Source organism: Callithrix jacchus, chromosome 14 (assembly GCF_049354715.1).
Source record: "Callithrix jacchus isolate 240 chromosome 14, calJac240_pri, whole genome shotgun sequence".
NCBI lineage: Eukaryota > Metazoa > Chordata > Mammalia > Primates > Cebidae > Callithrix > Callithrix jacchus.
The window spans coordinates 85,915,988-85,931,495 of record NC_133515.1 but is presented as its reverse complement, the minus strand read 5'-3'; the positions used below and the strand labels follow the sequence as shown (position 1 = coordinate 85,931,495).

At 38.2% G+C, this 15,508-nt stretch overlaps 1 protein-coding gene across 8 annotated transcripts in view; it reads left to right on the top strand.

Annotated features, from left to right (window-relative positions):
- The window catches only part of CLIP4 (CAP-Gly domain containing linker protein family member 4), a 95,452-nt gene that overhangs the window by 38,670 nt on the left and 41,274 nt on the right, over window positions 1–15,508 (top strand). For all 8 annotated transcript variants that reach the window (XM_035272910.3, XM_035272914.2, XM_035272916.3 and 5 more), the window contains 3 exons: window positions 1,658–1,776; window positions 9,029–9,265; window positions 10,994–11,129. In XM_035272910.3, coding sequence (XP_035128801.1) covers window positions 1,658–1,776; window positions 9,029–9,265; window positions 10,994–11,129 — 492 coding nt within the window. The remainder of the gene's footprint in view (window positions 1–1,657; window positions 1,777–9,028; window positions 9,266–10,993; window positions 11,130–15,508) is intronic.

Genomic DNA, 15,508 nt, shown 5'->3' with positions numbered 1-15,508 from the left:
AGGATATTTTTACTTTGAATCCATCTTGTTTCCTATGCCTTTCTACTCCATTTTATTTCTGAGATAGTTTAAAATTTCTTTACTGAGTATTAACTACTATCTTTTCTACGAAAGGATTAGTACAGAGTGATACAAAATGAAAGTGTTCTCTGGGTTTTTATATCTCTAAGTTCTCCAGTATGACACATGTTTTATATAATTGATTCTACGTGCTTTATGATGCTTTTGCCTTGCTTGGGTAGCCGGAAATAGAACATTAAGGTCTTCAGAGATTGGCATTGGAATAATAAAGGATATTTATTTTAGGCGGTATTTGGTCCTGAAATTACATAATTCAACTTAAGGGATATTTCAGTTTTTTTCCCCTGTCTTGATGATGATATCCTGAAATGGAAGATCTGAATGTTTGAGTCACAGTCCTGGTATTTTGATTTTCTCTCTGGTTCTCCTCTTGGGGGCCAATTTTCTTTTCTTTCTTTTTTAGAAAAATATGAGAGCAAATAAATTGTATTAACTTTAAGTTAAAGAAAGTGTACAATATTTTCCCCATTGTAGGAACATGCTTTAGAGCTTCAATAGATGAATTTCCCAGAATGTTCATTTCTAACCGCCAATCTGCATAATTGTCCATTTTCTCTTTAAAATTCTACCTTTTCACTTTCTGAATAATGTTGGGAAGAAAGCCTCTGTCGACACTACTGTGTCTTTAATAATTCAAGAGAGTTTGTCTTTAGCGTATCTGGGTTGTTTGCAGTTGTAGGAAGGGTATGTGGGCGTGGTGTCGTTTAGTTGAGGGTAGGATTTGCAGAACCAGAGGTATATTTAAACCCTTGTTATCAAAAATATTCAAGATGGGATTCCCAAATCTGGAGGATTTGCTGTATTTAAGTATAACATATGATACTATATTAAAAGTTATTAAAATGTCCTTAGAGTTGCAAAATTACTTATTATGAAATTCAAATTCATTTGTTCAGTAGAGTATAATGAATTAATTTATAGATAAGCATTTCTATGTTTAATTAGACTTTGAAATTCTGCTTTGTGTTACCTACCAGGTGTTGGCCAGTTTTTTCTTTCTGTAAGGGGCCAGCTGGCAAATATTTTAGACTTTTTGGACCACCTAGTCTCTGATGAAACTACTCAGTTTCATAATTGTGGCATGGAAGTAGCCACAGAGGATATGTAAATGAATGACTGTGCCTGTGTTCTAATAAAACTTTATAAAAACAGGTGGATTGGATTTGCCTTGTGGGTCATAGGTTGCTGACCCCTGAACTAAACTCTACTACTCTACCTCACTGTAGTTGTCATGGCAAATATACAACAGACTTAATGGGAGATTGTGATAAGCTGTTACTTTCACAAATGCAGATTATTGCCATTAATCGTTTTAAAGTATGTTTTAGTTCGTTCTAGTTTGAAAACCCGGGTTATCACTCTATCTTATAATGAATTTTATTGTACTAAGAAAATAATCAACTGCTTATTTTAACTAGATTGTAATATAAAGACTTTGTTCTATTGTGAAATCGTGCTTCTAGTGGGTTAAGTCTTATAAATAATAAAAGTCCCTCCTCTAAAACGCTGTCCTCTTTTAAATTATAATAGCTAAGTTTAAAATTTTAGCTAATGCACTTGTGATGTTTAATTGCAGATGTGGATGCCACTTGCAGTGATTTTAATTTTGGAACAGCTTTGCATATTGCAGCGTACAACTTGTGTGCAGGTGCTGTGAAGTGCCTCTTGGAGCAAGGAGCAAATCCTGCATTTAGGGTAAGAGGTTAAATTAAAAGTGAAATATATTAAAAGAATTAAGAAGTCTTATCCTGCTTTCTGGTGAAGTGTTGAATCTGAATGTTGTTATTAATAGAAAATCTCTTATATGAGCAAGTAATTTATATCTTTGTGCCACATGTAGAGAGTGATGATCTTTATTGTAAATAAATATAAGGTATAATGATAAATTTTCTTTTATATTGGTAACTTCCATTCAGGAAACTAAACTCTTCCTTAAACTGTCATAATCTTTGAGTTTAAGTACCTTTCATTTAGGATTTTGATGTATTTATGAAAAGTTAGCCGTACAAATACATCTATTAAAGTTTTATTTTTCTGTTAAATCATATTTCAAATTTTTTGGAAAGGAAAAGTGTATTTTTTAAAATAGTGAAATTTCACCAATTTACAGAGTTACACAGGATTGAATTTCATAATCTTCAGATCCTTTTTTTTTTTTTTTTTGAGAAAGTGGTTCTCAGTTTTCACATCCTCTATTCATAACAATAACTTGCTCTGGCAGGTATTCTTAATTATGTCATGCTTTCCCTTGAAGGGGGTGGTATAGGCGGTGGATAGTGTGCAGTATTTGAAAACACCTGTCTTCTTTTCCCTTTCCTATTTTTTCCCATTTTCCCTACTTCTTTGCCAGTTTTCTTTTGTTTAACCCCGTTGATTACCCCCCAACTTTTAATTTCTTCTCTTCCTCCATCCCTTCCTTCTGACTCTATTGTTTATTGGGCACTGGGAGAATACTACAATAATGTAGATAAAGCACTTGCCCTCAGAAAGAATGTATTGCAGAGGGGAGGTGGGACAAGGAAGCAGTCAGTTTTACTGTAGTGTGCTAATTCAGTGTGATACAATGGGATGGGGGTGGCAGAGGGCCATAGAGTCATCTTCCCAAGGCTTCAACAGGGGCGACATTGAAATCGAGTGCTTACGTAGGCAAGAATTAACCAGGTACTGGAGGGAGGTGAGGAAAGCAGAGAGAATAGCATGCAAGAAGCCTAGGAGATGATCATTTAGTCCAGCTGGAAGGCAAAAGGGGTGTGTTTGCTTTTGCTGGTGCAGCTGCTGACAAAGCCCCATTAGTGGGGACAATTCAGTGTCATTAGTGTCAATCAGCCCCATTAGTGTTGTTTGAATTTGTTAGGATGCCATGAGATCTGTTATTGAGCTAAATTACCAATTTAGGCCAGAAATAGATTAATAGGTTGCCATATTTTGAAAATAACTACTTTAAAAAAAGCAATAAACATGTGAGTCAGCAGTGGTCTTCAGATCACAGTTTAATAAGCTACCATCTTATTTTTTTAATTTTTAATTTTAGTTGCAGGGAGTATATGTACAGGTTTGTGAAACAGGTATATTGCCTGGTGCTGAGGTTTGAACTCCTGTTGATGCCTCACCCAAACAGTGAACCCAGTAGGTACTTTTTCAAGCCCCAGCCCTTCTCTACCTCCTTCCCTCACACCCTTCCTCCTGTCTTTTGGAGTCCCCAGGGCCTGTTGTTCCCATCTTTATGTCTGTGTGTACCCAATGTTCAGCTCCCACTTATAAGTGAAAACATGCAGTATTTGGTTTTCTGTTTCTGCATTAATGTGCTTAGGATAATGGCCTCCACCTGCATCCATTCCATTGCAGAGGGCATGATTTCATTTTTTAAATGACTGTGTAGTATGGTGTATATGTACCACATTTTCTTTATCCGGTCCACTATTGATGAATACCTAGGTTGATTCCATGCATTGTGCTGTGAAATACCTATGAGTGCAATGTCTTTTTGGTAAAATGATTTATTTTCCTTGGGCTGTGTACCTAGTAATGGGATTGCTAGGTCGAATGGTAATTTTGTTTTTAGTTTTTTGAGAAACTTCCACATTGCTTTCCACAGGGGCTGAACCAATTTACATTCCTACTAACAGTGTATAAATGTTCCTTTTCTCCACAACCTCACCAACATGTTATTTTTTGACTTTTTAGTAATGGCCATTCTGACTGGTGTGAGAGAGAATCTCATTGTGGTTTTGATTAGCATTTCTCTGATGATGATGAACATTTTTTATATTTGTTGGTTGCTTATATGTCCTCTTTGAGAAATGTCCATGTTCTTTGCCACTTTATAATGGGGTTGTTTTTTTCTTGATGATTTGTTTACCTTTCTTATAGATTCTGGATATTAGTCCTTTGTTGGATGCACAGTTGGTATTTTCACCCATTTTGTAGGTTGTCTGTTTACTCTGTTGATAGTTTCTTTTGCTCTGCAGAGGCTCTTTAGTTTTAGGTCCCATTTGTCAATTTTTGTTTTTGTTGCCCTTGCTTTTGAGGACTTAGTCATATATTCTTTGCCTAGGCCAATGGCTAGAAGAGTATTTCCTAGATTTTCTTCTGGGATTTTTATAGTTCGAGGTCTTACATTTAAGTTTTAAATCTATCTTGAGTTGATTTTTGTATATAGTGAGCAGTGGTGGTCCAGTTTCATTGTTCTACATATGGTTAGCCAGTTTTACCAGCACCATTTATGAATAGGGTGGCCTTTCCCTACTGTTTATTTTTGTCAGCCTTGTCAAAGATCAGTTAGTAGTGTGTGGCTTTATTTCAGTGGTCTCTAGTCTGTTTCATTGGTGTATCTATCTATTTTGTAGCAATATCATACTGTTTTGATTATTGTAGCCTTGTAGTATAATTTGAAGTCAGGTAATGGGATGCCTCTGGCTTTTGTTCTTTCTGCTTAGGATTGCTTTGGCTATTTGGGCTCTCTTTGTTTTGGCTCCATATGAATTTTAGAACAGTTTTTTTCTAATCTTGTGAAAAACAATGTTGGAAGTTTGATAGGAATTGCTTTAGGCAATGTGGATATTTTAATGATATGATTCTTCCAGTCCATGAACATGGAGTGTTTTCACATTTGCTTGTGTTGTCTCTGATTTCTCTCAGCAGTGTTTAATAGTTATTATAGAGATCTTCCATCTCTTTGGTTAGATGTATTCCTCAGTATTTTTGTTATCATTTTGTGGCTGTTGTAAATGGAATTGTGTTCTTGATTTTGTTCTCAGCTGGAGTGTTACTGGTGTATAGAAATGCTACTGATTTTTGTATATTGATTTTTTTGTCCTGAAACTTTAATGAAGTTGTTTATTGGGTCTAGGAGTTTTTTGGCAGAACCTTTAGAATTTTTTACATATAGAACCATGTTGTTGGTGAAGAGAGATAATTTTACTTCCTCTTTACCTATTTGGATGCCTTTTATTTCTTTCTCTTGACTGATTGCTCTGGCTACAGCTTCCAGTACTATGTTGAATAGGCATAGTGAGAGTGGATGTTCTTGTCTTGTTCCAGTTCTTAGAAGGAATGTTTCCAACTTGCCCATTCAGTATGATGTTGACTGTGGGTTTGTCGTAGATGGCTCTTACTATTTTGAGATATATTTCTTCAATGCCTTATTTGTTGAAGGTTTTTTTTTTCCATCATAAAGGAGTGTTGGAATGTATGATTGCTTTTTCTGTGTCTATTGTGATGATCATACAGTTTTTAATTTTATGTGGTGAATCATGTTTATTGATTTGCATACGTTGAGCCTCCTTGTACAACTTGTCATGGTGAATTACCTTTTTGGCATGCTGCTGAATTTGGTTTGCGAGTAACTTGAGGATTTTTGCGTCTGTGTTTATCGGGGATAGTGGCCTGTAGTTTTCTTTCCTGTTGTGTCTCTGCCAGATTTTGGTATCAGGATGATACTGCTTTCACAGAATGAATTAGGGAGGTATCTCTCCTCCTCGTTTTTTTTTTTTTAATCATTTTGGTAGGATTGTTACCAGTTCCTCCTTGTATGTTTGGTAGAATTTGGCTGTGAATCCCTTTGGTATAGGGCTTTTTCTGGATGGTAGGTTTTTTATTACTGATTCAATTTTGTGACTCATTGTTGGTATGTTCAGGGTTTCATTCTCTTCCAGGTTCTTGGAAGGTTGTGTGTTTCGGGGAATTTATGCATTTCCTCTTGATTTTCTAATTTGTGTGAATAGTGGTATTCACAGTAGTTGCTGAGGATATTTTACATTTCTGTGGGACTGGTTGTAATGCCACATTTAATATTTCCAATTGTACTTGTTTGGATCTTCTCTTTTTCTTTGTTAATCTAGCTAGCAGTCTATCCTGTCATTTCAAAGAACCACCTTTACTTTTTTCTTTCTTTTTTTTTTTTTTGAGACAGAGTTTCGCTCTTGTTACCCAGGCTGGAGTGCAATAGCGTGATCTCGGCTCACTGCAACCTCCGCCTCCTGGGTTCAAGCAATTCTCCTGCCTCAGCCTCCCGAGTGGCTGGGACTAAAGGCGCGCACCACCATGCCCAGCTAATTTTTGTATTTTTAGTAGAGATGGGGTTTCACCATGTTGACCAGGATGGTCTCGATCTCTTGACCTCATGATCCACCCACCTAGGCCTCCCAAAGTGCTGGGATTACAGGCGTGAGTCACCGTGCCCGGCCAAGAACAACCTTTTCATTTTGCTGATCCTTTGAATGCTTTTCTTGGTTTCAGTTTCATTTAGTTGTACTCCAATTGTAGTTACTTCTTCAATTAGCTCTGAGTTTAGTTCTTATTTTTCTAGTTCCCTTAGGTGCAGTGTTATAATTTGAGATCTCTCTTGATACAGGCGTTTTGATACTTTCCTCTTAACACTACTTTTGCTACATCCCAGAGGTTTGGTATACTTGGTCTCTGTTTTCATTTGTTTCAAAGGATTTTTTGAATTCTGCCTTAATTTCGTTGTTTATCCAAAAGTCATTCCGGAGCAAGTTTTCTAGTTTGCATGTGCTTGTTTAATTTTGAGAGTTCATCTTCGTATTGATTTCTGTTTTTATTCCACTGTGGTTCAAGAGATGCTTGGTATGACTTTGATGTTTTTGAATTTGTTGAGACTTGCTTTATGACCTGGTCAGTCTTTGAGTATGTTCCATGTGAAAATGAGAACCGAATTTATATTCTGTGGCTGTTGGGTGGAGTATTCTTTAGATGCCGATTGTGTCTAATTTTCAAGTGCCGTATTTAAGTCGAAAATTTGTTTTCTGCCTTGATGATCTGTCTAATGCTTTCAGTGGGGTGTTGAAGTCACCCACTATTATTATGTAACTGTCTGAAGTCTTTTTGCAAGTCTAGTAGTAATTGTTTCATAAATTTCGGTGTTCCAGTGTTGGGTGTGTGTGTATGTAGGATAGTTAAGTCTTCTTGTAGAATTGAACTATTTATCATTATGTAATTCCCTACTTTGTCCCTCTTGACTGTTACTGGCTTAAGGTATGTTTTATCTGATAAAAGGATAGTGACACCCTGCATGACAGATCTTTCTCCAGCCTTTTACTTTGAGCTTACGGGTGTCATTGCGTGTGCCATGGGTATCTTGAAGACAGCAGAAGGACAGGTTTTTTCTTTTTTTTTTTAAATCTAATTTGCCACTCTGTCTTTTGAGTGGTGTGTTTAGGCTGTTTATGTTCAGGGTTAATAGTGATGTGTGAAGTTGTGTTCCTGTTGTCGTGTTGTTAGCTACTTTCTAGTCTCGATTTGTGGAGTCTATAGACTACATGCTTAGGTAACGCTTTTTGTGACAGCAAGTATTATTCTTTTGTTTCCATGTTTAGAACTCCCTTGATCACCTTTTATTAATCCTTTTAGGGTTAATATTGATATGTGAAGTTTTGTTCCTGTTGTGTTGTTAGCTAGTTGCTTCGTAGTGTCAGTTGTGTAGCTGCTTTATGGAGACCATAGACTGTGCTTGCATATGCTTTTTTGACAGCAAGTAGTAGTATTTTGTTTCCATGTGTAGAACTCCCTTAATCATCGTTTATAGGGCCAGTCTGGTGGTATGCCACCATTTGAGAAGAAAATAGAATTCTACAATAGATCATGAATTAACCTTCCTATGTTAGGAAGATACTGTTTTAATTTTATTCTTACTATTAATTTTTTTTAACAGAAGTTTTGATTGCTGAATTATATGGGAATTGTATGTAAGCATAGCTTACAACTCTTCAGCCTGAATGTGTTTTTTAGAGAGTATACATTAGTGTAACACATATCTTTGTTATATTTTGTATGTTTTCTTGGAATCTGGGATTAAAAGAGTTCATTACCATCCTAGAAATCTGATAACATATCTTCTTGCCATATTTTTACTAAGGACCAACCTGACTTGAATTTTAAATAAAAAAAAAAAGTGAAGCAATTACAAAGTAAGTGTATTCTAAGAGACTCATTCATTTTTCCACATGGATCATTTGAAGAAGATTATCATCAGTGAAGAAAAGGGAAAAAGTTTCCCAGTTAATGAAAGTATCTAGATTATTTCTCATGAAGTCTAAGGGTTGTGGTTAGGGAATGTAAGAAGACAGATAATTTACATGATAGGGCTTTGATGATAGAGATACTATTGCAAATGACCGTGAGGTGGTCGCTGGCCATTTTATTTTGTCACAGGTTAAGTCCCAGGATACAGTCTTTCCGTTGTAGTGAAAACAGAGTTATTTTTCCTTGATTATAGCCTAGGTTTTAGAAATATCAAAACCATAGTTTCTAGTTTTGAAATCTGAATTACCCCATGAGTGGGCAGGAGTCTGAGGTCGCAGAGCCAAGAGCGCAGCAGTTCTGGAAGCGTCGACTGGGGCTGGGAAGCCAGTCAGTTCTGTGGCTTCTGTTTCCAAGCTTGCCTTCTCATGCCTGTGCCGGCAGGCTGCTCTCCACTTAGGACCTGAGCACTGCTCCTCCCTATGGATGGGGATGCGGTGCTTTTCCCTGCCAGAGAACCCGCTCGGCTCCTCCCTGGCCTGCTTTGGATCTCTGTGGAGAGGCATTTCATCAGTGCGATCTTCCTCACCACTTAGTCTAAAGAGTTTCCCCTACAACCATCTCTGTCTCTACATTTCCTATCCCCCTTCCCTGCTTTCTTTTATTTTTCCTCCTAGCCACTTATGACTGTTGATTTTCTCACATATAATTTACTTGTTTCATATTGTGTGATCTGTCTCTCCCACCAGAATGTAACATTCCTCAAGGGCAGGGCTTGTGTTTTCTTTGCTCTAGGATCTTTATTTAGCACCTAGAATGGTGCCTGCATATTGCAGGTGTTCAGGAAATGTTTTTGAATAAACAAATAATGAATGAATTTAATGTAAAATTCCTCGACAGAAATTTTATATGACTTTCTAGTGCTCTAAGTAAATAAGAGTTGAACATTTTCTCTCACCTTTATTTGTAGAATGACAAAGGACAGATCCCTGCTGATGTTGTTCCGGACCCAGTAGATATGCCGTTGGAGATGGCTGATGCTGCCGCCGCTGCTAAGGAAGTCAAGCAGATGCTCCTAGATGCGGTGCCTCTGTCGTGTAACATCTCAAAGGCCATGCTTCCAAATTACGGTCACGCCACTGGCAAGGCAATGCTTACGTCACTTGGCCTGAAGTTGGGGGATCGTGTTGTTATTGCAGGACAGAAGGTACAATAAGTAACTGCAGTCTCTAAAGCCAAGGTCACTGTGTCCATGACCTGTGTTCAAGGGTGCATACAGTATGTGAAGTATTTGGATCGAGTATAAAATTAACACCAAGACAAATGTATGCCAAATTGCAGAGTCTTTATTGCCGGTGACCACGGAGGACTCGCGTCTCTCCAGCCCGTGGCCTGGAAAGGAGGGTGACAAGACCCTTTTATGCCTGTAAACCACCTCCGGGGTGAGGGTGTGGGGTGGGGATGGGGGTGAGGGGATTCAGACATTCTGAGGGCCAGGGGATTCTGTAAATCACTTCCCGGGCAGAGAGGACGGTGCAGGTCTCCGGACATTCCAAGGGCTAGGGGACTTGTCACTTCGATTGTAACCTAAGTGGTTACAGAAGCAAGATAAGCGTTAGTTTACATATCATCTGGGCAGTGGTGGAATCCACAAATCGTAGTTACTTATTACAAGTCGCAGGGGCCAGGATTGAATTAGCTTGGGCTGCTTATTCTGATCATTACCGGTAAGCAAAGGCCAGCAATTCAGGTAGTTACTGATAAGAAAAGGTAAGCAGTCATTGTGAGGAGAATGGGGCAGCCATTACAACTTATTTTTGGAAAACAGCTTTGTCTTTTATAAAATGGCGTTGCTCAGGTTCCAGCTATAGCACATATGGTCAGTGTTTTGAGTTTTTTAAAAAAAGGTCCAACATGTAGGTAGAAAGATACTTAATGGAAAGTGTAAAACTTAGATACAAATTTACTCTTAAGTTATGCTTTAAGAATATAAACTACCTGAACTTAATAATGAAGACATCTTTATTTGAATAGAATGGAGTGGAGTAGAACTCTTGAGTGTGTTTAGAGGCATGAGCTGAGGGATGATCTAGGGTGGAGGATTTTCTTTGCAGTCCCCCTCTTCCCCCAGTGCAGCTTCTCTGACTGCTGCTACTCCATAGAAATTGAGCACAAGACACTTTTGCTGTTTGTGGGTATTTGTCTTTGAGTTCTCCACAAATAGGGCAATCCGAGATACTATATAATCTGGTGAGAAGGATTTATGTGGAGAAGAGGATGACTCCTGCTCCCATCATCCACACCCTTTTCTCCTCCCAAGCTTTCGTTTCCATACTGCATCATTTATTGCCAGTTTCTTTTAAAAAATATCTCCTATGGGAGGTTTTCTTGGTTTTTCTTAATATAGAGGTTAATAGGGAGCTTGGTGTGGAGAATGGAACAGGGAATTCCTGCCTGGATATTGAATTTCCCAACATGGTTACGCCCAATTTTTTTTTTTTAAGATGGAGTCTCACTCTATAGCCCGGGCTGCAGTGCAGTGGTACAGTCATAGCTCACTGTGGCCTCGAACTCCTGGGCTCAAGCGACCCTCCTGCCTCAGCCCCTGGAGTAGCTGGAACTACAGGCGTGTGCTACTATCCAGCTAATTAGGATTCTTATGTCTTGGAAATTGTCTCCTTTATTATTTAATGTTCCTTTTTATATTTGGTAATGTTCCTTGCTCTGAAGTGTGCTCTCTGACCACTTAAGTGAGCTCTCACTTCAGAGCAAGGAGTGTTACCAAGGATTAAAAGGTAATGTTGAAAGAGCAAATTCTTTAAATTCACTTTGAGTGAATTTTTAAAAACTTTCATGGTGAAGTAAAATTGCAAGAGTAGGACACTTGGAATTACTAATAATTCCCTAAAGTTATTCTGACTTATATTTTCTTTAGGTTGGTACATTAAGATTTTGTGGAACCACTGAATTTGCAAGTGGGCAGTGGGCTGGCGTTGAATTGGATGAACCGGAAGGAAAAAATAATGGAAGTGTTGGAAAAGTGCAGTACTTTAAATGTGCCCCCAAATATGGTAAGGTTGACATTATTTAACTCAGTAAGAACTAATTAAAAATAATCCAGTTTTACTCTTTTACAGTTGTTAAGTCAAACTTTTCTCCTGATTACTTACGTGATAAATGAGGGGCATGTGGATGTAGGGACAGCTTTTTAAAGATGGGAGATGGGTGATGTGAGAGGGAGAAATGGACATTGCAGGAGAGAAAGGGGACAATTACAGGGGGAATGTCCTGAAAAATTTGAAAGGGAAACGGAATTCAGTATAAGACCCTTGCATTAGATCAGGCACTGCTTTTCACTTTTTATTTATTTTGTTTTATTTCATTTATTTATTTTTTTGAGATGGAGTCTCACTCTGTCACCCAGGCTGCAGTGCAGTGGCTCGATCTTGGCTCACTGCAACCTCTGCCTCCCTGGTTCGAGTGATTCTCCTGCCTCAGCCTCCCAAGTGGCTGAGACTACAGACACTTTTCACCATGCCTGGCTAATTGTTGCATTTTCAGTAGAGATGGGGTTTTACCATGTTGGCCAGGCTGGCCTCGACCTCCTGACCTCAGGTGATCTGCCTACCTTAGCCTCCCAAAGTGCTGGGATTATAGGCATGAGCCACTGTACCCAGCCAACCATGAGTTTCAGAGGTCATGATGGAAGGGTTTAGGAAGCTGTCTGGTAGTGATTGGTGAAAAAGAGGGCATCTGATGGGATTGCCTTGATGATGTTTCTGAGAAAGTGTCTTTCTTGGGACTGGTCTCTTGGGTGGCTTTTAGAGGGGAGATAGTGATGAGAGAGGTGTTTTCATCAGTAAGCTGTGAGCTGTGGGACTGCCCTATATTCTTGTAGCCAGCAGCATAGTGATTGGGAGATAATCTCTGACCAGGGGCATGCCCAACTCTGCAGACCTCCCTTAAATCCTGCTCCTGGTGGTGTCATGGCCGAGAGAGGGACTTGGTTATCAAGGAAGTACAGAGCTTTGGAGGTCATGAAGAACTTGGAAAATTGGAAAAATCAAGCAAGGCCAACTTGACTGCACTCCTGAGGTTTCTTTGAAACTCTGCGAGGTTTCTTTCTCTTTCTTTCTTCCTCTCTTCCTCTGTCCGTCCGTCCGTCCGTCTGTTCGTCCATCTCCCTCTGTTGCCCAGGCTGGAGTGCAATGGCACCATCTTGGCTCACTGCAACTTTCGCCTCCTTGGGTTCAAGCAATTCTCCTGCTTCAGCCTCCTGAATAGCTGGGATTACAGGTGTGTGCCATCACACCTGGCTAATTTTTGTATTTTTAGTAGACACGGGGGTTTCACCATGTTGGTAAGGCTGGTCTTGAACTCCTGACCTTGTGATCCATGTGCCTTGGCCTCCCAAAGTGCTGGGATTACAGGCATGAGCCACCGTGCCCATCCGTGAGGTTTCTTTCTCTTTCTGACAAAGGCAAATGTTTAAGTAAATTTTGACAAATGTTGAAGTAAATTCTTTCTGACATGTTTAGGTAAATTTATTCTTTCTCTCTCACACGCACTTATCCTGTCTATTGATTTCAATTTGATTTTGTAGTCACTTACTATGTTGTGAATTTTTTTCCTGGAAATGAAATATTCTTCTATAACATAATTTTCCATGATCGTGTAGTATTCATCTCGTGGCCTGATGGCGAGGTGGAGTGGTGTGATGATGATGAAGGGTATGGACTTTGGAGTCTGACTGCCTGTGTGTGAATCGATTTCTCTACTTATCAGCTATGTGACTTTCTTTCTCTTCTTGTGCCTCAGTTTGTCTTCTGTGAAATGGGGATGACACTATCATGAGGACTTGTGCAAGGATTAAATATGTTGGTAAACATATAAAGCACCTAGGATAGTGCTTGATTCCTTGTAAGCACTCATGAGATGAGAGCTACTGGCTATTATGTATTTATCAAAATTACTAGTTTCCTTTCATCACATACTTAGGATGGAATTTCATTTTTCTGATCAATTAAAACTTTTTTTGTTTGTTTATAAAAATGCGCATTGTATAAGATTTGAAAAAAAAATTCTGCATTTTTTGATATCCTAGTATAATATCCCCAAATCTTTACATATTGTTTGAAAATGTGATTTTGAATAGCTGTATTTCCTTTCACTTTTCCAATTTGATGGATGAAAATTTTATATTTTAATTTGTATTTCTCTTATTGTGGTGAAATTAAAGACTTATTAAAGTGTTTTGTTGTAGTATAGATTTTTTAAAAATTGTGTTTTAGGTTTTGGGGTACATGTGAAGAACATGCAGGATTGTTGCATGGGTACATACATGGCAATGTGGTTTGCTGCCTCCATCCCCATCACCTATATCTGCCATTTCTCCCCATGTTATCCCTCCCCAACTCCCCACCCCCTGCTGTCCCTCCCTTAGTTCCCCCTCCACAGACCTCAGTGTGTGATGGTCCACATGTTCTCATTGTTCAACACTCACCTATGACTGAGAACATGCGGTGTTTGATTTTCTGTTCTTGTGTCAGTTTGCTGAGAATGATGGTTTCCAGTTTCATCCATGTCCCTACAAAGGACCTGAACTCATCCTTTTTTATGGCTGCATAGTATTCCATGGTGTATATGTGCCACATTTTCTCTCTCCAGTCTATCATCGATGGGCATTTGGGTTGGTCCCAAGTCTTTGCTGTTGTCAACAGTGCTGCAATGAACATTCGTGTGCATGTGTCCTTATAATAGAACAATTTATAATCCTACGGATATATACCCAGTAATGGGATTGCTAGGTCAAATGGAATACCTATTTCTAGGTCCTTGAGGAATCGCCACACTGTCTTCCACAATGGTTGAACTAATTTACACTCCCACCAACAGTGTAAAAGTGTTCTTATTCCCCACAGCCTCTCCAAATCTGTTGTCTCCAGATTTTTTAATAATTACCATTCTAACTTGTGTGAGATGGTATCTTAATGTGGTTTTGATTTGCATTTCTCTAATACACAGTGATGAGCATTTTTTCATATGTTTGTTGGCCTCATGTATGTCTTCTTTTGAAAAATGTCAATTCATATCCTTTGCCCAGTTTTGAATGGGTTTATTTGTTTTTTTCTTGTAAATCTGTTTTAGTTCTTTGTAGATTCTGGATATTAGCCCTTTGTCAGATGGGTAGATTGCAAAAATTTTTTCCCATTCTGTTGGTTGCTAGTTCACTCTAATCATTGTTTCTTTTGTTGTGTAGACGCTCTGGAGTTTAATTAGATCCCATTTGTCTATTTTGGCTTTTGTTGCCAATGCTTTTGGTGTTTTAGTCATAAAGTCCTTGCCTATGCCTATGTCCTGAATGGTTTTGCCTAGGTTGTCTTCTAGGGTTTTTATGGTGTTAGGGCTTATGTTTAAGTCTTTAATCCATCTGGAGTTAATTTTAGTGTAAGGTGTCAGGAAGGGGCCCAGTTTCTGCTTTCTGCACATGGCTAGCCAGTTTTCCCAACACCATTTATTAAATAGGGGATCCTTTCCCTATTGCTTGTTTTTGTCAGGTTTATCAAAGATCAGATGGTTGTAGATATGTGGTATTGCCTCCAAGGCCTCTGTTCTGTTCCATTGGTCTATCTCTCTGTTTTGGTACCAGTACCATGCTGTTTTGATTACTGTAGCCTTGCAGTATAGATATTTTTTATGTTTCTTGGCAGTTGCCTATTCATATTATTTTCCCAGTAAAAATCAGGATATTAGAGTGTTTTTTTAAAAAGGGATTAGTTTTAAAAATACATACTTATGATATTAAGCTTTTATATTAATATAATATTTCACTCAGTTTGTCATTTGTTTTTGAACCTCATTTGCGGTGTTTTGTGGACATGTAGCTTTATGGCTTAAAGACTTTGCTTTTATAAATTCTTATATTGTTTTATGCTTTGATAATTCCTCCTAATTTAAGGATTACCTCTACATTTTATATGTCTTTAAATGTTTTAATTTTTCCTTTTATTTAGACACATAATTGTACCTGTTTATGGGGTACAGTGTGATATTTCTGTGTAATATAATGTGTAATGATCAAATCAGGGTAATTAGGATATCCATTACCTCAATCATTGATCATTTCTTTGTGCTAAGAACATTCAAAATCCTCTCTTTTAGCTTGTTGAACATATACAATAAATTGTTAATTATCTTCACCCTGCAGTGCTGTAGAACACTGGAACTTATCCTCCTGTCTAGCTGTAATTTATGTTTTAATTTTTTATACTTAATTATGTAATCCATTTGGAATTTATTTGGTCAGTAGTGTGAAGTTAAGAATTTAATTTTAATTTTCCTCCGATGGATTACTTTGCCACCTGTCAAGCAGACTAAGGGCAGGATCAGAAGCCTTTAGCCGCACACAGGGCAGAGGTAAATCAGAATTACAGGAAACATTTAGACTGCC